This window comes from Eupeodes corollae, chromosome 1, assembly GCF_945859685.1.
Source record: "Eupeodes corollae chromosome 1, idEupCoro1.1, whole genome shotgun sequence".
Lineage (NCBI taxonomy): Eukaryota > Metazoa > Arthropoda > Insecta > Diptera > Syrphidae > Eupeodes > Eupeodes corollae.
This window is the reverse complement of record NC_079147.1, coordinates 310,205,601-310,231,905: the sequence shown is the minus strand read 5'-3', so window position 1 is coordinate 310,231,905 and position 26,305 is coordinate 310,205,601. Positions and strand designations below refer to the sequence as shown.

Here is a 26,305-nt window from a genome sequence, read left to right as displayed (position 1 = left end):
ATATAGATGCGTTTTTTAATTGGTGTAAATATAATCATCTCGAGCTTAATATCTCTAAATGTAAAATATTTAGAGCTTCTCGTACAACACCTAAGGTGCTGTTCAGTTACAGTCTTGGCAATGAAAGTCTTTCAAGTTTTCTTTTTCTGAACACATACATTTTATTATTTCAAAAGCGAATTCTTTGCTAGGTTTTTTAAAATGGAACACGGGGGTATTTAAAGATAGTTATACTCTGAAAACGATTTACATATCTTTATTTTTACCCATACTGGAATACAGTTGTGTTATTTGGTCTCCTTTTTATCAAAATTCCTCAGACGAAAATATTGAAAGAAGATTCACGCGCTTGGCTTTAAGGAATTTCAGGTGGTCAGATGGTTTTCCCAATTATGGCTCTAGGTGCGCACTGATAGCTTTAAAATCTTTAAAAAGCCGTAGAGAAACCCTGGGGTTCTTTTTATCAAGGACATACTCAATGGTAAAATAAAATCTCCAGACTTACTACCTCTTATATCTTTTTATGTTCCTGAGAGACATCTAAGAAATAGAGACGTTCTCTTTTTGATTTCTAGTCACAGGACGAACTATGGACTTAATGAACCCATAACTCGTAATTTGTCTCTTTTTAATTTAATTCATAGTGAAGTCGACCTTCAAATGAATAGGGATATGTTTAAGAGTATTGCTTTAAACTTTTTTGATGATGTATAATGATAAATTATAATTTAATTGTAGTCAACAGATTATGTATCCATTGATGAATAAAGAAATAATAAATAACAATAATATTTGAGTTTTATGTTACTCCTTTGATTTGATTTCACAATTTTCATTTTGTTTGTGAAGAATCTTTCCTTATCACTCTCTCACCCTCATAAAATTTGTATTTAAAGTTTTCGACTTTAACCTGCAGATAAATATTTAATCATTAGAAAGCATCAAGTCCAAATTATAAAAGTTTCTTACGAATTAGCTTCGCCAATAAACGTTCAAAACCAAAAGTTGCAAATTGTGTTGAATGTTCGCAATTTTTAGTGCAAATAGCTTTAAAGGTCGTTTAGATCTTCTTTTTTCTATATGTGTTGAATTTAGTTTTGAAGATTCTTTTCTTTCCTTTTCCAGCTAATAGATCAACGAACTCTTTTTCTTTTTTGTTCTTTCTGATATTCCAGGCAGTGGTGTTGTATTTTTGGTATCTAAAGATTTTTAAAAGAATAATGAAAGAAGAATAAAGAATGAGAATGGTTGGTAGTTAAAATATTTTGTATGGTGATTTGAAAAGATTGGATCGAATTGAAACTGGTATAATTTTAAAATCTGAAAGTCTATGGGCTAAATATATTTTCAACGAAGAAGAACTTGATTTTTAAGAGGTTATATATTTTAGAGCATTTGAAGAATAAAAAGCACAAAATCCAACTTTCGGTGCCAAATTCTGTTTTAAGACCGAAATTTGAGGGCGCAGTTAAGCATTGCATGTATTTTGAGTAGTAGCTATATATCTTCGTTTTGTGTGCATTTTTTTTAAATCTATTTTATACAGGTACCTACTTCTACCTATTTTTGGCCAAACCAAAATCAAAAATGAATTCCTTTCAAAAACATATCTCCACCACTTACTATCTGCACTCTTTCCTTTCGGTTTGGATCAAATTCTTAGTTTTTTTTTTCTTGAAATTTATTGCTGGGAAGAAGAAACATAGACCTGGTTAATGTTTTTCTTTTTGTTGCTGATTTATTATTCTTTTCCCCTATAAAATGCTACTTCATTTTATTTTTATTTTATTTTACAAGGTCAATGCGGTCGTAAATAATTAAGGGTCAAGGTTGTATGGTATACATTTTGGGGATCCGCGTTATTATATAGAATGGCGGATTTTGTAGTTTTTTACTTTTTTAAGTGTGAGGTGATCTTTTTGATTGTTTTTATTTTTATTTTGGTCGCGTGTTGCCTTTAGCAGAAAAAAGGAGTTTTGCGTTTACTAAGAAATAAAGTGGCGTGATGATGGGAACTGGTTAGATTCTGGTATAGACGGAAAAAGAACTTTTGCAATTTCTAATTTTTGTTTTCGTCTTGGGTGATTGTTTATAGTTTTGGAAATGATGCAATGTTCAGAAAAAATTAGATCTTGAAGTAGGTAATGGGATAATAAATAATTGTATTCATTATGTTTTTAAATAAAATCAACTAGATAAACAATTCTTATAAGAATAATTATCACATTTTGTGGTTAAATCCTACAGGGGATTATAATTTACAAAATATTCAGATCTTTATAAAAGAAAATTAAGTAGTTTTTAAATGGGTTTGAACTAATTGCCTTAATTTCACAATTTTAATTGATGTACACCCGTAAGCTATACTTATTTCCTAAATAAAAAGATGCATTTATTTCATTATTTAAAACAGATTTGTATCTTCATTTAAGAAAAATAGGTAAAAGAAAATGTGATCTGTTTAAATAAGTGTCTTAAAATTAATAGTAATAGGTACTATGGAGTCTTTGGAGTTGGTTTGAATAAGGGACCAAAAAAAGATAAAAACTCTTTGCAAATTTAAATAAACAAAAATGAAATGTGAAAAAATGAAAAATGTTTGTTGGCAACTGGAAATCTAAACATGTTTCACAATACTGTAGAGTGTAGACCCTATTGATCCTATTGTTGGGCACAAATTTAAAACTACCCTGGCATTATTCAACTAACGATCTTCATAATCAAACAGGTGTTGAATTGATTTGCGCAAGAATTCGAAAATTAACTGATAATTTCTTAATGAACTGTGATATTTCTGACAACCCTTTGGTAGTGCAATTAAACACTTAAAAATGTATTTATTTATTTTTGTTATTTATTACTTACTATTTATTGTTTATTATTAGTTTTTTAGATTTTATTGCTAAATAATTTGCTTGTTTCTTTATTTATTTACTATTAATTTATATGTTTTGTATGTATATATATATATATGTTTAATTAACTTATTTATTTATTTATATTTTCAATTAAAATGCAACTGTTTTATTACTTAACGTTTCGTATGTGTTTTAAAATTCAATCTATTTCTTACTGAAATGTTTGTTTTACTTAAATGAAGGTTTTTATCATATTTTCATTCAAAATATAAATGTTTTCTTTTTGTAATTATAATGTTGTAAAAATAACTTATTCAGTAGAAAGATATATTTTTAATATCAAATCTCTGTGTAAACTGAGCGGTAGCAAACCAAATAATATTTTAAAGAAAGAAATAAAATATCTATCTATCTATAAAAAGAGGTTGGGATGCGACCCACATTGATAACTTCCCATTTCGTCTGTTGATTTTTCTTGCTTAAAACTTCAAAATATTTTGTGTGAGATAAACAATTTACAAGTCAATATTTTTGATTGTTCTCTTAACAATTGAGTCGAAAACCATTTCTTATCAGTTCCTTGTTGTTTTTTCGAGTTTCGAGATTAACTCAAGATTGCCAACGATATTTTGCATATTATGAAACTGACGCATTTTAAAATGTTTTGTTGTAAACGAGATTTTTGTTCCAAAGCCAATTTTAGTGGCATTTGAATTTTTTGTATTTCTTATGTAAACAAATAGAGATTGGATTTTTCTTGGAAAAGTTAGCACAGAATGAAATGATTTTGAAGTTAAAACCTTCATTTATTAACGAGATATCGAGGATCGAAGAACAATTTTTTACAATTTTGCGAACTTTTTTATTGAAGATTTTAATTTTTATGAAAAATCTTCAATTCTATTTTTCTCAAAATTTTACCATATATCAAAACCGTTATATTCATAACTAACAATTTAATTTATTGGGTTGACGAACATTTTTCGAAATTTAAAATTTTTTGGAAGTAATTTCTGCATTATTATCTGTATAAACGAAAAAAGTTGTCCTAACGTACGGACGCACGGGCTTCGTCGAGAAATGTCAACACTTTTAATTCAACAAATCAGACTATTACAATAACTTTCTACGGGTAGTTAAAAATAGTCGGTTCAAAGAAAAAGAATAATCATTATTTTGCATACAAAAAATGGGACCTATGCGTTTCGAAAGCCAATCCGATTCGAATCTGATATTCGAGTCGTTTTCGTACTCAGTAAAAGGTTCGAATCGAATAAAACAATCATCTAGTACTTTTTCTATTTAAAAATTGGATTTGTCAAGTCTCGAATTATTTCTTATGATATTTGTCAAAGGAAAAATATAAAACAAAATTCAAAACAAATCACTAAAAACACGAGGAATAAATTAAAATTCAGTCATTATTATCACTGCTTTGCAATTGCAACATATCTCTTTTTAATTCAAGCTTAGAAAGTCTAAGCTGATTTTTTTCATATTCATTTCTTTTTTTTCTCAAATTTGTCTTTTGTCACGGTATACATTTTTCCTTCAAGTCATACGAATTCCACCATAATTTCAAATTGCTTTTCTTTGGTATGCACTTTTCGCTGATGATTCCCTGCAATTTGCTTAAATTTTGAATACAATTATTATTTCCTTACTTACATATATATATTTTATTTTATTTCACAAAACTTATAACAATTTTTCTTTTATGTCCTTTAAAAACAACCTTGGAATTGCAATTCGTTACCGCTCTTAGTGTAGAAACAAAATGTTCGTTTTCGAACGCTAATGACATTCGGAAACGCATTGTCCGGTACGAAAAATACGAATTCGGATTTGTCATTCCGTAAGTACTAGATTTCTTATCCGCATTAGAAAAAGAGAGTACAAAATATTCGTTTTTGAAAATATTTGCTTTAAAAACGCATTACAGAGTAGAACCCTGGTTTACGTTTTAAAAGATACCTATGTACATAAGCAATAAGTGGTCATATTTAGAGAAGATTGGTCGATTAGTTTTTGAGATAACATTGTCCCTGTTTTGGAGACATTTTATTCACCATAAATTTATAATTATATAATTACATATTTGTGTGAGTAAAAAAAGGCTTTACTTACTTTGATTTTTTTTTTAACCCAAAAAGTTTTACAATGATATCTGTTCAAGAGCCTTTTAAAAAACTATTGAATAGATTACGTTAGTAAAAAATGTACTTTTTCTTTAAAATGAGTAAGCTGCAAATGTTATATATCTTACCTTTTTTTTTTTTAAAAAAAGCATAATGGAAAGGACATGAATTATTAGAACACTAGTTATGAAGCTGGGTTGGTGCAAAATGGATTTTTGAATCCAATGACAAAAATGCTATGAATTACTTAAGATACGTTTTTTAATTATAAAAATAGATCATTTAGGAATTTGTTTTGGAGCACCCAATCCCATGCTCGGGGTTTTAAATCATGTCCTTATCACGGTAGAAGATTAGACAACTAGTTACAAACTTAAACAAATACAAGAAAATGTAGCTGTATTATTTTTCACTAACTTTTTTGTTTGATAAGATTTTAAACCGAAAAGATTGTTAAGCGGTAGAGCGTATAAGAAAATGTGTCATGTGGGTTAAAATAGTGAAATAATAATTAAATTAAAATAGTTAATAAAGTGAAATAATATATCCTTTAAAGATAAGAGAGTTGATAATAGAGAAAAGAAGAACACGAAGAAAATTGAAAAATACTAGATTTCCAGATGATGAAACAACGTATAAGCAACTATCTTAAAAAACAAATTTACAAACTCAAAAATTGTTGACTCAGTACATTCCTAAGGAATTTAACGACTGATGCTTCAAACGATTTTTCGCTATTGAAAGCAACCAAGCTCCTGAAAAGATCGCAGTTACAAAACTCGCCCTTGAAATCTCAAGATGGGAAATGGATCGGTAACCCGAAAGAAAAAGCTGAACATCTTGCGAATGTTTTTAAGCCATACTCATCAAACGCGGATGAAAATAGTTAACAGTTTGTTGATAAGATAAATGAAAGTTAAATACCAGTTGTAAGACTTAAAGAAATAAAAACATGTGTGTTTACAACAACTATCAAATAAAAAATCACCAGGTTACGATCTAATTACTGCTCAGGTTATGAAAGAAATGCCATTGAAAGCCTTCATAAACTCCAATATATAATAAATGCATGCCTTAAGCACCGGTATGTCCCACACCATTGGAAAATAGCTGAAGTAATTGCCATACCAAAGCAAGGTTTTTGAAAAACTTATGAAGAGACTTAGCAAAATCATTGAAGAAAGAGGGTTAATCCCAAACCATCAGTTTGGCTTTAGAAATAAACATTGCACGATAGACCAAATTCATAGAATATCGGATGTAATAGAAAAAGAATTAAAACAAAAACAAGTATGTAAAGCTATTTTCTTAGATGTTGCTCAAGCTTTTGACAAGGTTTGGCATGAGGGACTTGAGTACAAACTGCAAAGGGATCTTCCCAGGCAGTACTTTGAAATATTAAAATCGTACATCTCAGACCCATTGTTTAGAGTAAGATACGATCAAGAATACTCAGAATTGAAGAAAATAGAAGCCGGTGTACCACAGGGAAGTGTTCTAGGTCCTACCATGTATTTACTATACACAAAGGGATATTCCAGTTGGTAATCACACCATAATGGCTACTTTTGCAGATTATACCGCAATTTTGGTACCCGACAAATGTGTCTCTAAGGCACAGTAAAACTACAAAATGCCGTCTACACAGTGAGAGCTTGGACCTAAAAATGGCGTATCAAACTCAATGAAACAAAATCTTCACATATAAATTTTACAAATAAAAAGATAAACAATATTCCAATGTGCATTAATAATCAAGCTGTACCTTACGCCAATACGGCCAAATGCCTTGGAATGACTTTGGATGCAAAGCTTAAGTGGAAAGAGCACATCAAAAAGAAAAGAGAAAAACTAAACTTGAAATATAGAAAAATGTACTGGTTACTTGGTAACAACTCTGATTTATCAATCCAAAACAAAATAATGCTGTATAATCAAGTACTAAAGCCTGTTTGGACCTATGTAGTCCAATTAGGGGGCTATACAAAGAAAACAAATACCGAAATAATCCAAAAATTCCAAAACAAAGTCCTTCGTGGAATAGTTAATGCACTTTGGTACATAAGAAATACCCATCTACATCGTGACTTACAAATAGAAATGGTTCCAGAAGTTGTTAAAAAATACGCTGTATCGCACAAACAGAGACTGTAAAGTCATACTAATTCTGAAATGGAGTCCGTCTTGAATATAACAAACCATGTTCTGAGATTAAGAAGAACCCAGCCTCATGATCTTATGGTCTAATAAAACATGGGAAAGTACTAAAAATTTAAACTTCCCCCAAAGTGATTGAACAAAGTTAAGAAAGAAAAATTTGTAGTCGATCCTTCAAGATTGGTCCTCATGAAGAGGTGGTTTTAGTGGTTAAGAGTCTCACACTACTTGTTGTCGAATACTGCCAAGTGTCATTTGAAGATTTCCTCTTGTCAAAAAAAAAAAAATCTGGTTTAGGTGGAAGCAACATTTCAGGTATACAAAGGGGGGTAACTACGAACGGCCCATCACCAACTATACGTAGACACGAGATTTTATGAGACTTTACAGCACAATGTTTAGAACATCTAACAGACCTCTTATTCTGAAGTAATATCTTTTTTTTACTTGTCTCTATGTGTCAATTGTGGACAATAGGTAGTCTAAAATGCCTATTCTCCTTTCTTTCGCTTATTAATTTCATTATTTTTATCACTAAAGATAGTTCTTTGTTGTCTGAATATCAATATGTCTAAATAGTAAAATACTTATAGCAGCAATAATGTGTAAAATAATCTTATCAGCAAAATTATGTGTAGGTATATCATATCTAACGTTCAATTCAAACTTAACAAAACTGATAACCAAGTCAACTAGAATTTTAATCTCTCATTATTATTAGTATATTTTATGTCGTTTTAAACAAAAGCATTTCAACTGATTTAGCGCCAAGATCGGTCATTGATTAAAAAATAGCAAACATTTTATAATATATAGGGTGCCTTTTCATGTACATATTTACATTTTTTTTGATATACGATTAAACTTAATTATATATACCCACACCTCGTTGAAATCAACTTAGAGTTTCGATTAGTGAATGGAATTTTAATTGCTTGGAAAATGTAACATAATTTCAGCACATTTCAGTTTGCCGGGTCAAGGCAAAGTCAAAATGAGCTCCCTAGCGCGCTGCATTCTGCACGCTTTTATCTCTTCTAAAACGGCCATTATCCGTAGATTGCCATGCATTTCCTAATGGTTAATGCCACACCTGTTCTAAGTACACTTCGCTGTCTGTCATAACATTGTCTACAAATTAACAATATACAAAATAGCAAGTCACTGCAATCTACATATTATTGGAAACGAACCTCAGTAACCTAAGACTCCAACAACTGTTCCATTGAATGGAACACTGATTCTCTCTCTCTAATGTTACCTCAAATAAAACCATGTATCCACCTAAACTATATCTAAAACCTAATCTACCAGAACGTGCTTAGCATACTCAAAACTCAACTTAACTCAGGCCAGGCGCAGCCACAAGTATCCAAATTGTAATTATAGATCAAAGCGTTACAGGCACCCCTATTTGTTGTAATATGATGAAGCAAAACAATTGACCGACCGACCGATCGATTATATATTCTGATTCGATTTCTCTGCGTCTCCGCAACTTATCTCCTCGACACATTTTAATCAGTCAAATAAAAATAAAAATACAAATCAAATAAAAATCGACAACAAAAAAAAACTCGCGATGAAAAATCCATTCGTTACAAATAAGGCTATCAGACACCATCACACTTCAGTAGTAGCTGCCGCAGAAGCATTGACAGCAAGCGCGTATAGATCTCTATGGAAATCAAGTTGGGCTTTCAGACGGATTGCCTGAGCGGGATCAGTACGAGTTTGCATCTGGAAGTGTCTAAACCGATTTTGAATTAGAAATTAGTAGAATCTTTCGAGTTTTTCCATCTTAAACGAGATACGTACCTTAAAAAAGAATTTAAGTGAAACGAAGACTGAGTATTGAAAGTGTTTGGTTTTTGTGTAAATATAACAAAGGTGCCATGAATCCAACGGTTGAGAAAATCCGCCAAGGCTTGCCGGCCGATTGGGAAGTCTTACGGACGGTCTATGAGTTATTGCGAAATGCGAACGTCTTCTGTGTGAACGATAACAATGAAAAAATCGTCGAATTTGTCCAGCCAGCTGAGCTAAAGGTGGGTCTTCTAGCTATACGCACACTTTTTTGAAGGTCTTTTAAAACTAACCTTTTATAGTGACATAACAATAATATCAATATGGGACACATTGCAATTTATTTCAATTAATATTGTTGTTAGTTCTTTGCTTGCATTAATTGATCTGTATTCTTTAGTGTGTGCCACTAATAATAATAAATAAATAAGTAACCATTTTGAGTGATGATAACTTGTATAATGTATGTGGACAAAAATATTATCGTATTGTCCATTTAGTCAATTGCTTAGATCAACCGCGACACCGCGTCGTCGGCCGCCAACGACCGACCGCCGGCGTCGATAGATATTAGCTCTATTAGGTTGCTGTTATATTTTGAATGTATATTTTTAGTGAAACCGCAATTTAATTGTTTGCTTCTGTTATTTATGCTTAGGGTCTAGACATATTAATTTGACATTTGACAGTAAATATGTTTCTCTGGGTAATTATTAGTCTAAGGAACCCTGCACACTACATATCAGGTTGAATACATTTTTGTATGAAGTTGGAGTACGAAGCTCAGATAAAGAATTTTTTTAATAAGAAGTTTTATTTTGATGAGTATTGAAAACAAAAATGAGTATTATTTGAGAGAAATAAGTGGATATTTACATCTTCGTAAAGATAAAGGCATATAGCAATGAAAAACGATAACCAACTAATGGCCATCTCGGCTACAGTTGCAACACCATGGCCGATTTCAACATTTCCGACTTTTACGAATGCTTTTAATGTGTGAAATCCAAATAAAAATGTCTAACAGTGTTAGATTACACACAATTTCGATGGCTTATTGTGATCACCTCATTAAGAAATTACACTGCCAGGAAGCTTTTTTGCAAAATTGCAATTGCGATGTCAAAAGCGACAAATGTCCACATAGTGGGCTATTCAAAATGGAACCTCTCATGGAAAACACTATACTTCATTATTTCAGTTTTGACTAAGCAAAATATGTTTGATATGATGTTTGGAAGATAATGTAGGTTTAAAGCTTTAAGAAGTCTAGGTTAAGGTTAAGACATTTTTGTCAACCCTGATAGACTCACTGTCAAAAACCATAGAGTCATATGCATTGTAAGAGGTTTAAAAACCACGCCAAAAAAGGCAAATAAATGCTATCGTTTTCAATACATTGTTATTTTCTTCTTAATATTTCCCTTACAATAATAATACAATAAAAGATAAAAAATGATTGTTAACATTTTGATTTGAATTTCAAGTTTTGTGTGAAATTTAATACAGAACGGAAGCACTGTAAATGATGGAAACGACATCAATTGCACTCAATAAATATCAACAAATTAAATTTTGCACCGTGTGTAGGGTTCTTAAGAAAATGCTAAAACAAAAAAGATAAGTAGGTTCTGCCCGGAAAGAGCAAATGAACTTATTGTCAATCATATTAAAAACAAAAAAGACAATATTTTCAAACATAGATAATGGGTTCTGCATTTTTCTGCTCTGGTCTAAAGTTATTGATCTCTTATCAATTTGTAGGTTTACTCATTTATTTACGAGAGAAATTGTTTCTTGCTTAGTGATAGATAGTAGATTTTTTTTTTTTATTTTATTGTTATACAAACAAATAAATTAAGAATAATAATACAATTTTAGTCACAGCCTTGGGCACATTGACGTCAAAATTAGTGTGTGAAATTAAAATTAATGAATGAACTAATTTTTAAAAATTTAGTTGTTTTGATATTTTTGCAGTTTTAATTTGAAATTAGAGCTTGGAATTTAAATTAAGTGGGGTTCCTAAATGTAAGTTAGTTACAGAAGAACTTTAAAACTGTTGATAATTTTTGAAGACTATTTTTTGAAACGAAATATATTACGTCTGTCTCTCTATCTATAGCATAAAACTGTATTTTTAATTATACTAGAAAAAAAAAACAAGCAAAAATATAATTTTTTTGCGGTTTCAAGATTAGAATGTAGACTTCATAAAAAATTATGATGTCGCATCACATAATTTTAAATAGTTAGGTAATGATGCAGACGTAATCATATGTATGTAAGTAATTACATACACATGAAATGATAATCTGAGTCTTGCTTCCTCAAAATAGCTTAATACTGAAACTGATCTTTGTTTTTACTATTATTTTGAAGCATTCAACTTTTTGAAATGAAAAGTTTCAAGACCATCATGTAATGGAAAAGGGCTTGTAATCTACAATCCAAAATTCCATAATGCACTTTTGACTCATTTCGGTGGGTTAAAAATTCATTATAAATGTATAACAAACCCAAGTGGAGATTTGGGTTGGGTAGAATATATCCTTGGGTTGACCTTTGTTCTGGGAGTTATTGCAGGAATGTACTCTTATGTATTAAAAAACGTTAATATTTACTACCACTATCAGTTGTAAAAAGTTTATATTATAATAGTTTAAATAGCTTGATTTTAGGCAAAAAAATGTTTACAAAAATATGATTTTTAGTTGTGATTGATTTTGTTTTTGTTTATGTTTTCTTTTTTATAATTTTTAAAACTGTTTTTAAAAATAATTAATCACTATCGTCATTATATTCTTTTGTTTTTGTTTTTCATTTTGAATTAATGTATTATTTGACATAAATTGGCAATGGTTTGAAACGAAAGATTGATTAATAAAAATCTAACAAGAAAACACAAAATAAAAGAATCTGAATGAATGGTAGCGACAATAGCCAAACAAATTTTAAACAATTTAATGTTTGGCATTCGTAATAATGATATTCATTAATCTATTTAACAAAATATTATTAATATTCATTTGGTGATTAGCAATGTTGGAATTTCTTTTATAACATCTCGATAAAAAAGTTAAAGTGAATTGTGCTTAAATTCAATGAAATCCCATGCTAAGACCAATTCTTAATATATTTTTGTTAACGAGATTAACTGATTTAAAATTGCATACAATTTTGAAAAATCTACTGTTAAGTGCTTAGAAACAGTTCGTTTTGTAATTACCAATCAATTTTTACTTTCCCAACATTTTTGGGAAACTGACTGACCTAGATCTTGAAAACTAAAAAAGAAAACAACATACAAATACGGGCTTATTTTTATGTAATGCAAATTTATGAATTTATTTTATTAAAATAAAATGCATTAAACAACAACATTTGTAATCTTTTTTTAATAAATTTAAATATATTCTGTGTTTCATAAGAAGTATTGTAAATTCTCACTGCTCGTTGGCCTTAACCTTTTCTAAATAGCTCTGAAAGAAACACTATACCATTTAGTCGAAAACTGTGTTTTAACAGAAATAGGAAAAACGGTACAAAGCAATTTTTTATTCTTAAAGGGTAAATTTTTAAAAGCTTTTAGAAAAATGCATGAAATATTTATTTGAATCGATAGTACGGATAGTAATTTATTGTTTGAAGATTATTTTATGCAAATGTTGTTGACCTTGACTACGCCTCGAATGGTTCATCCGCTTAGTCCAATTTCGACATACTCTTTTCAACATTTCGGCCGGTATCTCACGAATAAATGCCTCAATATTGTCTCCCAATGCGTCAATTGTCTGTATAGACATAAGCTTTAACATAATCAAACAAAAAATAGTCTGAAGGCGTTAAATCGCACGATCTAGGCGGCCAATTGACCGATCCCGAAGTGAAATAAAATGTTCACCGAACTTGCCGCTCAATAGGTCGATTATTGCACGTGCTGTGTGGCATGTGGCACCGTCGTGTTGAAACCACATGTCATGCAAGTCAAGCTCTTGCATTTTAGGCAAAAAAAAAGTTGGATATCATCTCACGGTAGTGCTTACCATTCATAGTTACGTTACGATTCGCATCATCTTTGAAGAAGACTGCTTCTTTTTCTTGTAGCTCTTGCAATGCTTCTGGCTGATATTCACTAAGGAATCGACAATTCTGGTTATTTACGTACCCAATGAGCCAAAAATGAGCTTCGTTGCTCGCTGGAAGAAGCGCGCGATGATGAACTTTCTTAACAAAGAACGCATTTTGATAATAAAATTCAATAATATGCAAACGTTGTTCGTTTGTAAGACAATTTATGGTTAAATTTTAGACCGAACTGATGACGTTTGAGTGTGAAACAAAACACAGAACGTGCGTTAGCTGTTTAAACCAATGTTGCCAAAAGATCATAACTAACCCTTTATATGTCGTCACATCAACTTCTTGAAAAATATATGGACAAAATATAAAAACAAATTTAAAAGGTGTTTTTTTATTTGGTCAAATTGCTAAAACCGAAAAATCTGATTAGAATTAAAATTAACTCTAAAACGTATTTTTTAAACCATAAAGGTATATCATATAAAACCACACTGAAAAACTATGTTTACATTTTGTTGTTTTGTGTCTTGTTTTACCTTAGCCTTAAAACACCATTTTATAAATTTGTTTGCACCACTAATTATAAATTAATGTCTTAACAAGTAAGAAGTGTTTTTACTTAAAAAAAAATACGTCGACTTTGAACACAAGTTATTAGATAAATTCAAATGTTAATATATTTATGGCCAATTTCTTGACAAAGTTCTAGTCTTTTAAACTCGGTTTATTGATAAATTGAAACTTGATCGAGTGCTTATTTATTTCTTCTTCAAATTCTCAAGCGTTAAAACTCTGGTTTAGATAGAACTTCGATTTATTAGACCCTCAAATTTGGTGTGTTTAGAATATTAGAAATCGCTTTAGCAATGTTTTTACGCCTTCGAAAGGCCTAATTCTTACGTAGATTCATTCCGGTTTTAGATTCAATTTCAGACCACAAGGATTTTTATGATACATAAACATGAAAGGTAGGCTACATAATGCAAAATGTTGTGGACGCTGACAAAATGTAAGTTACGTAGTCATTTAAACCCATTTAACTATTTACTTTTCATGCGCTTTATTGTAGTTTTATATATTTTAACGTTTATAATAACAACGAGCTTTGAGTCTACACAAAATGAAACAAGACCACATGATTTCATGAAACGTCTCAAAATAGTTTCTATAACATATTTCACGCATTATGGAGGCAGGTCTTTAATATTTAGTTCGAGTTTTCAAGAATACTGGAAAAATTGAAATCCAAACCAATTTCCTTTGATCTTGTGTAAATTTATCAAAAAAGAATAATTTATAAAATATCAACCCTAAATGAAATGCATTAAATCACGAAAATATAATTTTTATTTAAAAAAAGAGAGAATATCAGAAGTAAATCCTAAAATAAATTCTGCTGCTGTTCGTGTCAGAATTTGGCGTTTAAACTAGCTACGGGATGCTACAAAAACAACAAAAAGACTCAGTTCCATTCAACTGAGATCTTAAATTCCTAGAACTCAAAAATTATTTTAAACCCAGTTTTACAGATATGATTAGGTGTGAAGAAATGCTAGAGTTCAAAATATTGTTTTGAAAAGAAGTCTTAAAGATAAAAGAAAACGGGCTTTTCTATTTTCATAAATTATTATAATGTTAGGCTTAATATTTAAAAGAAAAAAATAACTTTTTTTTAATATTTTATCTCACAACTTTCTTCCTCTTCCGCAGAAACTCATAGATCTTTCAATTTCCGAAGATAAGTCTTTAAATGAAACCGAAATTCTATCCATGTGCCGCAAGGTAATTCAATATTCCGTCAAGACTACGCACAACCGATTCCATAATCAATTATTCGGTCAGATGGACCCCTACGGTCTGTTTGGTTCCTGGATAACCGAGGCTCTCAACACAAGTGCGTAAGTTTCCGGCATTTACAATTAATATAGATAACTTATTATGACAACAAAACAAACTAAACAAAAATATAAAATGAATCTGAAAATGTCAATGTTATAGATACCTTTGCGTTAATTTATTCGTTTGCATTTACCAATCGACAGGTATACATTCGAAGTGGGTCCAGTTTTTTCACTCATCGAAACGGAAGTCATAAAGAAAATGTGCGACATTTGTGGATATGCTAATGGCGATGGTATATTCGCTCCGGGAGGATCCATTTCAAATATGTGAGTATTGTCAAGTAGGTAGAAAGAAAAGTACCTTCGTGTTTCGAGCGGGCTTTTTAATTGAGTCAAAAAATTGTTCCATTCAAAGGTATGCCTTGGCCTTGGCCCGGTACAAGATATGTCCTGACATCAAGGCAAAGGGAATTTTCGGAATCAAGCCTTTGGTGCTGTTCACCTCGGAAGAATCTCATTACAGTTTTAAGAAAGCTGCCAACTGGCTTGGGCTTGGAACCGATAACTGTGTTTGTGTGAAAACAAATGCGCGGGGTCAAATGCTCCCCTTGGACCTAGAGGCAAAGATATTAGAAGCCAAAAAGCTAGACAAGACACCGTTCTTTGTGAATTCCACAGCTGGGACTACAGTTTTGGGTGCATTCGATGATTTAAATGATATTGCCGATGTTTGTCAACGCTATGGGCTTTGGCTTCATGTTGATGTTGGTTTTGAAATATTTGTCTATAAAGTTCGAATCTGTGATTTGGGTTGTTTTTTTCCTTTTAGGGCTGCCATGGAGCATCTGTTCTCATTTCAAAAGAAAACCGTCATCTGATGAATGGCGTCGAACGAAGCGATTCCTTAGCTTGGAACCCGCACAAAGCTCTCGGAGCTCCATTACAATGTGCCATGTTTCTAACCAGGGAAAAAGATCTAATGTCAAGATGCAACAGCACGGAAGTTAAGTATCTCTTCCAGCAGGACAAATTCTACGATGTCTCGTATGACACTGGCAACAAAAGTATCCAATGTGGCCGAAAAATTGATTCTTTCAAATTCTGGTTAATGCTCAAGGCTCGTGGAGTGAATGGGCTCGGGTCCCTGGTTGACCATGCCATAAAAATGGCCAAAATATTTGTTCAAAAGCTTCTCCAGCGGGAGGGATATCGTCTAGTGCAAGATTCATTTTCATACACAAACGTCTGCTTTTGGTATATTCCGAAGGCAATGCGAGGTCAGGAAGAGAACAGCGAGTGGGAAGCCAAGTTGTACACGGTAATTAAAATAATTGCTCTTTATCAGATGTAATCATTTTAATAAATACATACTTACATACTTGCATTGATTTATGACAGGTTGCTCCAAAAATCAAGGAGAAGATGATTCGAAGTGGAACTCTCATGGTTGGTTATTCACCACTAGCCTATAGGGGAGTCGGAAATTTCATTCGAATGATCTTCACATGCTATCCGGTAATCGATGAAAAGGAACTCGATGCTATCCTTGACGAAATTGAGTTTTTGGCAGAACAGGATTGAAAAAAAATAAAAAGCTTTTCGTTTTAGATAAGTTAATGAATATTTTGTATATGATTAAATAATGATTTGAGGTAATGATACGGTAGTTGGATATTTTAAATAAATTTTTAATTATTTCTTATTTATTGTATTTTAAATTAGATTAATTTAACTCTATGAAAATCATCAAAACCATTTTCTTTTATATTAATGGTAAGTTAAGCATTTTTAATTTCCAACGAAAAATCAACCAAAGCCACTAAAGTCCTACGCACGATTGACCAAGCCACACGCATTGTAATAATATATGGGCCACTGTTAAACATTTATTTTTCATTGTTAGAAAATAAGATTTGGAAAACAAAATTATGGTTATGGAAACAAAATAAAATAGTTCACTAGGGCGTATACGTGATTTTTTTTTTTAATTTATTGGTTCTTTTTGAAGCAGTCCGTTCTATTTGTAGATGCGCATTCTGCATCGCACGGCCTACATCAAAGGGCAGAACAATACCAGGCATTGATTCATTTATTCTTTGGAGTAAATACTTGAAGGAACTAAGTCAATGATTAGACAAACAATCCATTTATAAACTGATCAATATTATGTCGATAGTTGTGTGCGACTCTATCAGAGAAAAATACTTATATTTACATAAAGTGGCGCACTCAAGGGGTTTTAGGAGTGGGTTTTAAAGGAGTTGTCGATGCACATTGGTTTTGAATGCCTGAATATTACAATTGCTGGTAATGATTGTTGAAAAGCATAACACATTGGTGTAGCACGGCTTAAGAACGAAACTTTGTACTTGACAGTAGGACCGAAGGTTATACTGATGAACATTCCTGAAGAAGCGAGTATTGCTGTCAAATTGTTTGAGGGGAGGAACGCCACTGGCTGTTTCACTACATCATAGTTCAATAAAATAATGGTAAAAAGGAGACAAGAAACATCAGCAATTATCATCAATATATTTGAATGCTTTTAGTACAATACTTTCGAAGAGATTTAAGTAAGTTGCAGAAGCACCAATCCAGAGATGGGCATTATGCTTAAGTTTGGATGTATGTAAGACTTATAGATAAATAGCAGCCAGATTAGAGATTTTGAAAAACCTTTTTGGCTTGCCTTTATAATCTTAGAAATATTGCAATATTTTTGCCATTATCGTATATGTTTCATTCCACAAAAGGTGGTTAATGATAAAAATAACGAGAACTTTGAAACTCATTACTTGATTTATACGCTTTATCGACACAGGCAGAATTATACTTTTGACACATTACATTTTTATCCAGATTGTATTCCCCATTCAACAAAGCTATTATGATCTACAACCGAAAACAGAGCTGAGAATCTAGAAACAACTAAGAAAAGCTGAGAAAAGGAGATCATTAATAAAAATTAGAAAAAGTGCGGAACACAGAGCAGAGCCCTGCGGCACACCAGCATTTATTTTGCGTTTTTAGACTCGAACCAATACCACTTATATTGAAATATATTTAGGTGATTTCTAATCCAACGAAGGAGGAGTTCGTTCGATTCTGATTCTAAAATCTATAAGATTCTTTTGTCAAAAAAGCTTTTTCCTTCAATATTTAAATCTAGATTTGAATTAAATTAGACTACCGCTTATAAAGATAAATGTATTTAAAAGCCAACTTTGAGTGCAGTGGAAACGAAACCATTAAAACCAAGCTGTGAAAATATTTATTCTGTTTTATTTTCCAAATTTGTATGAACTTCTTTCCTCGAGATGTCTTTACATAAGCTAAGAGCTCGGCTTTTATATATAGATTGTGAAAAACAAAGAAACACCCACATTATGTACAAATTGTTGTATTCTACGGGTTTGTTTTGTTTACGTTGATTCTTCTTTTTTTTGTTTTCTCGCTGATGTTATAAAAACACATTGACAACACTTTCCTTAAGATCTTGAAATGAATCCGAGACAGACAGTCAAGAGACCGATCATTAACTTTAAGACTTTTTGTTGTTGGATTTTGTTTGTATCATCATAAAATAAAAATATCCGTCTAAGCGCGGGTAATTTTTTGTATTGTTTGGCTCAAGCATCTTTTCGATGATGGATTGCAGTCTGAGGCACAAACGAAGAACGTACTGTAACGAACGCGTGCTGAAGAAATCAGAGAGACAGAAAGTGATGCAGCTGCTAGAAGATGATTGGAGGCGACATGCTTTATTTAGAGCAAGATTAGATATTTAAAATTATAATTATGATAATAAAAGCTATATCTATTGTCTTCTTCGTCTCCTCTCTTATCGTATTCATCACAAACAAATGATGACGGTGACGGCTAATAGAAACAGAAAGATACCAAATTCAAAAAAAGCCAAGCTTCCTTTTGTCAAGCGTTGCGTCCGCGTCGCATCGCTTTTTAGTGGTATCGAAAGGAGACGCAGAGTAAAATCAGTGAAGATAAACGATTTTACGTTGCTTGAATTTTGATTAACAATATCAAAAAAAAAAACATAACACATATGATAAGCGTAGGTGTAAATAAGCACAATAAAATTATATATGTAAAACTTACGTATGTATATAGGAGCTTTGTGTTTACAATGTCATTTATGCTGAGAGAGCCTGTATTTAAATACAAACAATAATAATAATAACCGCTTATTTTAAAAAAAGAAATGATATATGGACTTCGACTTCGAGAAGAGCTCACGTTCTGCTTTGTTCCTTGGTTTTGGTTTCATCTTGCGATTGAGGTACCTACTTTAAGGGAATTATATAAGTTTTAAAAAATAAAACAAGAGTTGAAGCTCATAAAATATAAACCTTTACGCTTTCATGGTTTTGAAAAATACGTTTTGGATTTAATGTTTTGTGTTGATTTTCAGTTCGAACATCGATTTGTATGTTTTGTCAAATGTTTTAAACCGTTTTCTACCTTTTATTGTTTTAAACAGTTTTTGAATACATAATCTAGAGTTTCTTTAAGATATATGTATGTTAAACAAAATATCTAAAAACTAATAAACATTTTTTTAAAATTTTATGCAATTGTAAAAAATATTTAAACTAAATATTAAGGATATGAATTAAAGATTTGGAAAATTACTTCAAAAATGTATAAGGGCTTTACACGTGTAATCTGATATATCGTGAAAGCCTAGCGTGATAAAGATGTTTTGAAGTCGGATTCGAACTTAGGCGATCAAAACTCTTTGTTTAAAAGTATAATTTAATTGGCAGTTATAATAACTCGCCAACCGGTGTTACTTTTCTCAATTCTGTAAAGAATTCGGCCGTAGCGAAATATCTGTTCGTAGCAGAAAATTTTTGTTGAAAGTTCAAATTACATTCAAGGTGAGGATAATACTACACAAATGCGTAATATTTTAATATTCAAATTCTTACAAATTCTTAGGGCAGAATTGAATGCAATACTCTATTTCTTACCTATGGTCTAATACGTCAATAAACGGTTGCAAACAGCGCCTCACGACTCTGCTGGTAAAGTAGTAATATATCAAATGAAAAGGTTCTACAGAAATAATTGGGGATGGGGAAATGAGCCGACAATATCTATACACTTTTTTGAAAGCAACTCGCCAACTCCTTCAGATATCCCGATCAATGCAGCATATTTCAACGCAAGGTATTGGCACTGACATATAACTTAGGTCTCAATGAATATGGTGATATCACAGGCTGATATCACCATATTCATTGACTGCTAAGCCAAGCATTAGAAATGTCTGCCTTAACAAATAAATCGAAGCTTGTAAATTACTGTCGCCAAGAACTTACGGTTTTTAGCTTACAGCATAATTTTATACGGTGCTGGGTACCAGGTCACAGTGAAGTGCCTGAGAACGAGAGAACTTGGACCTGGCGGCAAGGCCTAATCCGATATAAACTCAACAGGAAAACCATCCTGTGAATTAAATCAGACCAAAATACTCCAAGAAACCAATGAAAGATAGAAAAGCCTTTAAACCAACTTTTTCAAAAAACAAGATTCCGTTCGATTATGCATCTTGACAAGCAATCTTTACAATAGATTGTATAAGCATAACAACCACACATACCTTGTAAGGTATATGCAAAAGAGTGTAGCGATGAGGAAAAGCACGAAGACAATACTCACTCCCTATGCCACTGCCTAGCATTATGCCACTTAGGCAGATAAGTGTTCAATAACCTTGAAAAACTCGGAGACCTTCCAGTTTTTAAATGGCTGGAAAAAAATAGTGCAAGGAATACATTACTCTAAGAATGACGAAAATTAAATCAATCTCTATACCATTTACCTAACCTCAGCAAAGTTTTTCCAGCACTTTTCAGTTTCTTCACTTGGGCCTATTGTTAAAGAAGTTCCCGATTCATATTTGTAAAATTTGTTTGACAAACTATTTGATAAATTTTTACTTTCCCAAACAAAATATAGAATTTATGTTATTTCATAAAAGCAGAGAGCAGAAATAGACCTCGAAAGAATTATTACCGGAGCCAAACGAAAACTTTGGGAGTAGTTAAAAAAAATCATAAGAACTCTTTATTATTGTGATTCCCCTTAAGTGCAAGTCCCTATGACCCATACATGTGTTTTATTTTTCAATTTTTACTTTATTTTTATGCTGCGTCTTCACTTGTGGAACGAGAAATTTTTACAAATTAATAGTTCTTAAGAGAAAAAAACTAAATAAAGGCATGAAGCTTATTTTAATCAAAGCTTTCAGAATAAATGGAGGACTCAAAATAACAAATTCATCAATTTTGACAGAGCATTGCAGTTGTGTTTAAAATAAACAAACGAATGTTTCAAACTTAAAGAATAATTTTGCCATGAACCTTGAAATTAATAGTAAAGTCATGCGGTAAAAAATAGCAAATATTATCTCACATCATAAGAATTGCTGACCAAAAGCGTGTGATTTTTTTTTAATTAAAACAATGAATTATTACAAACTATTTGCTAATTAAATTTTATCAGAACTATTGGAGAAACACCTTAAAAACCGTCAATATCCTCCGACTTATTTTTAAAGTCCAATTCTATTTTCAGAAATTACAAAACGCCATCATCACCTAACGCTAAGTTTTGTACGACTAAAAGCTACAAGCTTGCTTCGAAGCTTCCAACAAATCTTAAGTGGCCCAACCCTAGTAAGTGCCACAAAACACTTGATAATAATAAAATAATTTATTTGCCAAACACGTACTTCATGTACTACTTATGTTAACTCGTAGCTTCTTCACGTCTTCATAGCTGCTTTACACGAAGTTCTTAATCTTAAGCTTATTAATTATTCGCAACAGAAGAAAAAACTCGTTTTTATTTATGTACCTAACTGATGCTTTATGCAAACAAAGTTAAAACATTTTATAACATTTTCGAAGTCGAATACTGAAGATTCTAAAACTCAGTTGCAACGTATAAGCTGAGCTAGTGGATGGATGATTTGAATATATGAATGCTCGTATAGTGTGCTCAATTTATTTATTCATTTTATGATTGAAAGAAAACCTTGGAGAGGGAGTCTTTTTAAATCTTTTCCAAGTCATAATAAATACGACCACGACGACTACGAAGACGACGACGGCGACAACGAAGACATCGAGAAATAAAACAACGAACTAGAATATCTCTGAAGTTGCTGGCGAAGATGACAACAACAAAATCAATCAAAGATCATAAAATAAGCAGAATATCTGTTTATGAGTTCAGCTACGAGTTTCTAGAACAACACAGTACGCTCTACGCTCTAGCTCTGTGCCTCTATGCCAAACCTCAGGCCGAGGCCGAGACTGATCAACATGCCGAATTCGAGCATCCAGAGTGTTGGGTATTGTAAGTTGGAACTGCAATTGAATAATCAATTGTACTCGTATGTAAGGAACGGTACGGTATTTGGCTTCGTGTGTCCTCTACTCCGACCGATCGTCTGCGTCTCCAGAGATTCATTATGTTGCAATTTCAAGATGCTGGCTGGCTGGTTGTGCCTTGTGTGTACAATACATAAATGTGGTTCTAGTTCTAACTTTCTAAGCTCTACAGATCTCAGAACTCGGAATAAAAACTGGGCACTGATGATGATGATGATGAGGAAAGTAGAGGTAAACTCGCGTTAGCGTTTACGTTAACATTCAGCTTACCTAGAAATGAAGAAGTGGTCTAACCAAAACAAGGCACCAAATGGGGGCGATGGCTGAGGTACTTTAAAGGGGTTACCTGTCTCTACCCTTTTTTCTGCTGTTCACTGTGCTCTTGCTGTGCTGTTGATAATACTAATGCTTCAGATTCGGCTTCATGAAGTTGAGTTGAGTTGTCGTATGCCAAAGTGCCTAGTAGTGCGGACGCGGAGTGCCTACCTGTGGCCAGGTAAACGTGATCGGAAAACCGGTCGCAATGAGAGGCGTTCGCATTATTTTTGTTTTTCTTCTTTTTCTTTCTTTTATTTTTGTTGTATACTCGTAGTTTCTCTCCGCGGATGGAGTGGTTTTTTTTTTTACTACTCCATACTCTGTTTACTGATTCTATCTCATTTTTGGTGTGACCAGAGGAACTTGAGTTTTGTTTTCCAAACGTTTATGATTTTAATTCTGTTTTAATGGTCCTTGGACCGAAAGCATCCTAAATCATGGTGCTTCATTCAACTATTTAACTTTACTTATTTATGTTAAAGTTAGTAAAGTTTATTGATTTTAAAAGAATTTAATTTCTTAAAACAAACATTTTATTGTTAAATACAAAACAAGAAAACAACTGTCTATGAGACCCGGTTTTTTTGTTTTGATATTTCAAAAATGCAAATATGTTGTAAATGAAGAAACATACAGGTTTACATATTCGGCCTTACTAAAGTAGACTCGTACTTTCAATAGAAGGAGGAAGTTTTGATAGTTTTTGTTGCCATTAACACGAATAAGCTTTGCCGGGATCTGTAATAAGGCCAATTTTTTAAGAGGAATACATACATACATACATGCATACATACATACAATACATGCACCTCTCAATGCTTAGTTTAGCAATAAAATCGAGTTTAACTACAAAAAATATGCATTTTAATGAATTTTTTAACAGAAAAATAAAATATCCACTACAAACATTCTCACTCTAAGAAGTAAGAGTAATAGCTTACGGGGAAACCATTATCCGCAGACCGAAGACTGGTCGCTATAGTAAAAACAAGTGCCGGTCTTCCTAAATTAAATAAAACAAAAATTAAGGATAGGTTGCAATTTGACAAAATGTTAGCTACATCTAAAAAACACAGAAAGTAATTACATCCGTTTTAAATAAAAAAAGGAACGAAAACAAAGCAATTGAGATAAGTGTTTAAGTAATTGTTATTGTAATTTACACCCGTGACAAATTACACGCCAAAATATTCAATAATGTTGAAAATAGCTTAAATTGATCTTTATGTGTACAATATCTTAAACTATTCAACAACGCATTTAACGCTGTTAATAATGCTGTTAAAATAATGCGTTCACCTAATCACCTAATAAGCGAAATGTTAACTGAAGAAAAGAATCAGTGCTTCAAAACAGTAAATTAGCACGCCAAAGACTTGATTTCTTTGTTGGTATATTCGAAGGATCAGGGTCTCAGTAGATCGCAATCTCTATTGGTGTCAGAAATGCTCAATTTTTGAGCCCGCAACTCATAAACATTTCCATTTCGAAGAGGAATTTTCAACAACAATTTAAAAAAATTCAAAAAACCTTGACACAAGTTTACTACACTATAGGGGAGAGGTTGAGTGGCACTACTGAATGAGGAGGATAAAATGAATGTACAAGATTTTTCAATTTATAAACAAATTCTCGGATTTTTTGCCTACAGTGCTACACCGTAGGCCCCATCATTCTTAAAATGATAAAACAATTATAACACATGAATGGCTTTAGTTTCGGCAAAGTGCACTGGGACCTAAGGATCCATAAGCCTCTTTTAAAACTGGAACGGCTGTCAATTTTACAGTTCTTCAACTAAGTTTGTATCTTCTCCTTTGGTGTATGAGTACTTACCATTTTCCTAAAATGTGATCAGGTGCAAAGCAAAACCTAGAATTGGCAAGGTCTGTAAGACCAAGGGCGTTTAGGTTCTTGTGACCAGTGAGTATGCCTTTCTAAGAATATTTTTATCTAAACTTGTATACAGGCTGTAAAACGCTTTTCATATAATTTCTAATAAATGATGAGGTCTTTTCAAATTTTTATTCTTTTTACGTCCTCGTTATTTTTGATTTTGTATTAAATCACGTTTTCTATATTCCACAACAGTGTTCGGTTCCTGTCAGTGAAATTGTGGTACACATTTTTGAAATAAAATCTGGTTCTTTTTTTCCCTGCACACAGACTTACCCAGGTACCCAATGATAGTGATAGAATTCATTGTGGCAAGTTCTTTAAATGTCTCAATACAATCACACCATATTTTTAGGTGCAGCTTGATTAACTGAAATAATGATACTTTTTGACTGTTCCATCGACATGAAGATGAAAAACTTATTACATTTATAAAATTTACAAATGTGCACTCCTTCCATGTCTACAATTTTAATACACCATTAAAAAAGTAAACTTTTTAATTATTTTCTAAGTGTTTACTATAATCATCATCTGTTACAGTTTACTTGTAATTCAAAATACTATATACAATATCTGTATACGTAGAAAACTCATTATCGGTTCTGAAGAGCTTTATGAAAAACAGTTGTTTGTATAATATTTTATATTGTTTTTATAATTTTCTTCAGTCCTTTAGTCTCGCGTATAAAGTCAAAAGGTTATCTTCAATAAAATAATTATTATCAGAACTTGACTTTTGCTGTTAGCACATTCACTACGAAATAATTTTTCTGATTCTATTTTCATTTCCGTGGTGTGATTCATACACAATATCTCAACTACCACATAACGATCTAACTCAAAAACTACTGGGGAAAGAACCCAAACTTAGATATCTCTTTAAGTTCCTTCACAGGTCTGGTAACCTTATGATATCTCAGTTGTTTTACACATTTCAATGTTTGGCCCATGAAGAAAATAAATAAAAAATGAAACCTGAATTGTGTAGATACAATTTACCAGCTAAAAACAACCATGCCAACCTTAGCCTTTATGTTTCTCGGCGATCAGTCTTCTTTGGAACTTGCTAGCTAGCTATTGCTGCAGCAACGCGCGAGCACACTTCTAACTACACCAGGCAAAAAATTATATATTGTTTTTGTTTCTTTCGTCAACTCAAACTCTACACATATAGCTAGCAGATACAATATCTATACCATACGATACGAAGATTCAATTGTACTTACGAGTTACGTACGATAGTCTGTTATTGGATTTTCAAACGCGGATCCGCGTTCGTGTTGATCGCTGATGTTTGGAGCGTTTAATGTTTTTATTATTATTTCATTTGGAGTTTTTGTTTGAATCTTGTCGTTGTTGTTGTCTTTGCGCGCTCGAAGTTTTTTATGAGGATGAAAATTAGCATACGCGACTTTTGATCGCACAAAACATAAATTGTGTTTACACAAATCGCATATTAGGATCAAATCCGCGAAGTTCAGTGTTTCAGTGGAAAAAAAAGAAAAGAAAAAGAAATTATTGATCGAGTGCAATAATAATTTATAGTCATATAGTGAAAACTCCGGTCAAGCCAAAGGTTCATTTGAAGAATATGCTTTGGTAAATTCAAACTTTCACTCGAGTGTAAATTTACAGCAATTAAAGGATATTCCCGCAAAAAGATCTTATCAAAGTAAGTATCTTCTAAGGGTTATGGCATGTTTTGCCAACATTTGTCTCTTCTTCCGTTCAACTTGAAGTTGCATTAACACGATCAGCATCAGAGTAGGTATATCATGAGGTTG

The 26,305-nt window shown here is 32.0% G+C and overlaps 2 protein-coding genes across 2 annotated transcripts in view; both read left to right on the top strand.

Annotated features, from left to right (window-relative positions):
- Window positions 1-8,776: 8,776 nt before the first annotated feature.
- On the top strand, window positions 8,777-16,585 carry LOC129942884 (acidic amino acid decarboxylase GADL1). The gene is made up of 6 exons (XM_056052003.1): window positions 8,777-9,201; window positions 14,753-14,940; window positions 15,085-15,210; window positions 15,299-15,647; window positions 15,713-16,201; window positions 16,282-16,585. The coding sequence occupies exons 1-6, from the start codon at window positions 9,049-9,051 to the stop codon at window positions 16,462-16,464; spliced, it is 1,488 nt and encodes a 495-aa protein (XP_055907978.1). The 5' UTR covers window positions 8,777-9,048; the 3' UTR covers window positions 16,465-16,585.
- An 8,986-nt stretch (window positions 16,586-25,571) lies between these two features.
- The window catches only part of LOC129942883 (semaphorin-5A), a 32,172-nt gene continuing 31,438 nt past the window's right edge, over window positions 25,572-26,305 (top strand). The window contains exon 1 of the mRNA XM_056052001.1: window positions 25,572-26,193. The gene's annotated coding sequence lies outside the window, so the exon portion shown is untranslated. The remainder of the gene's footprint in view (window positions 26,194-26,305) is intronic.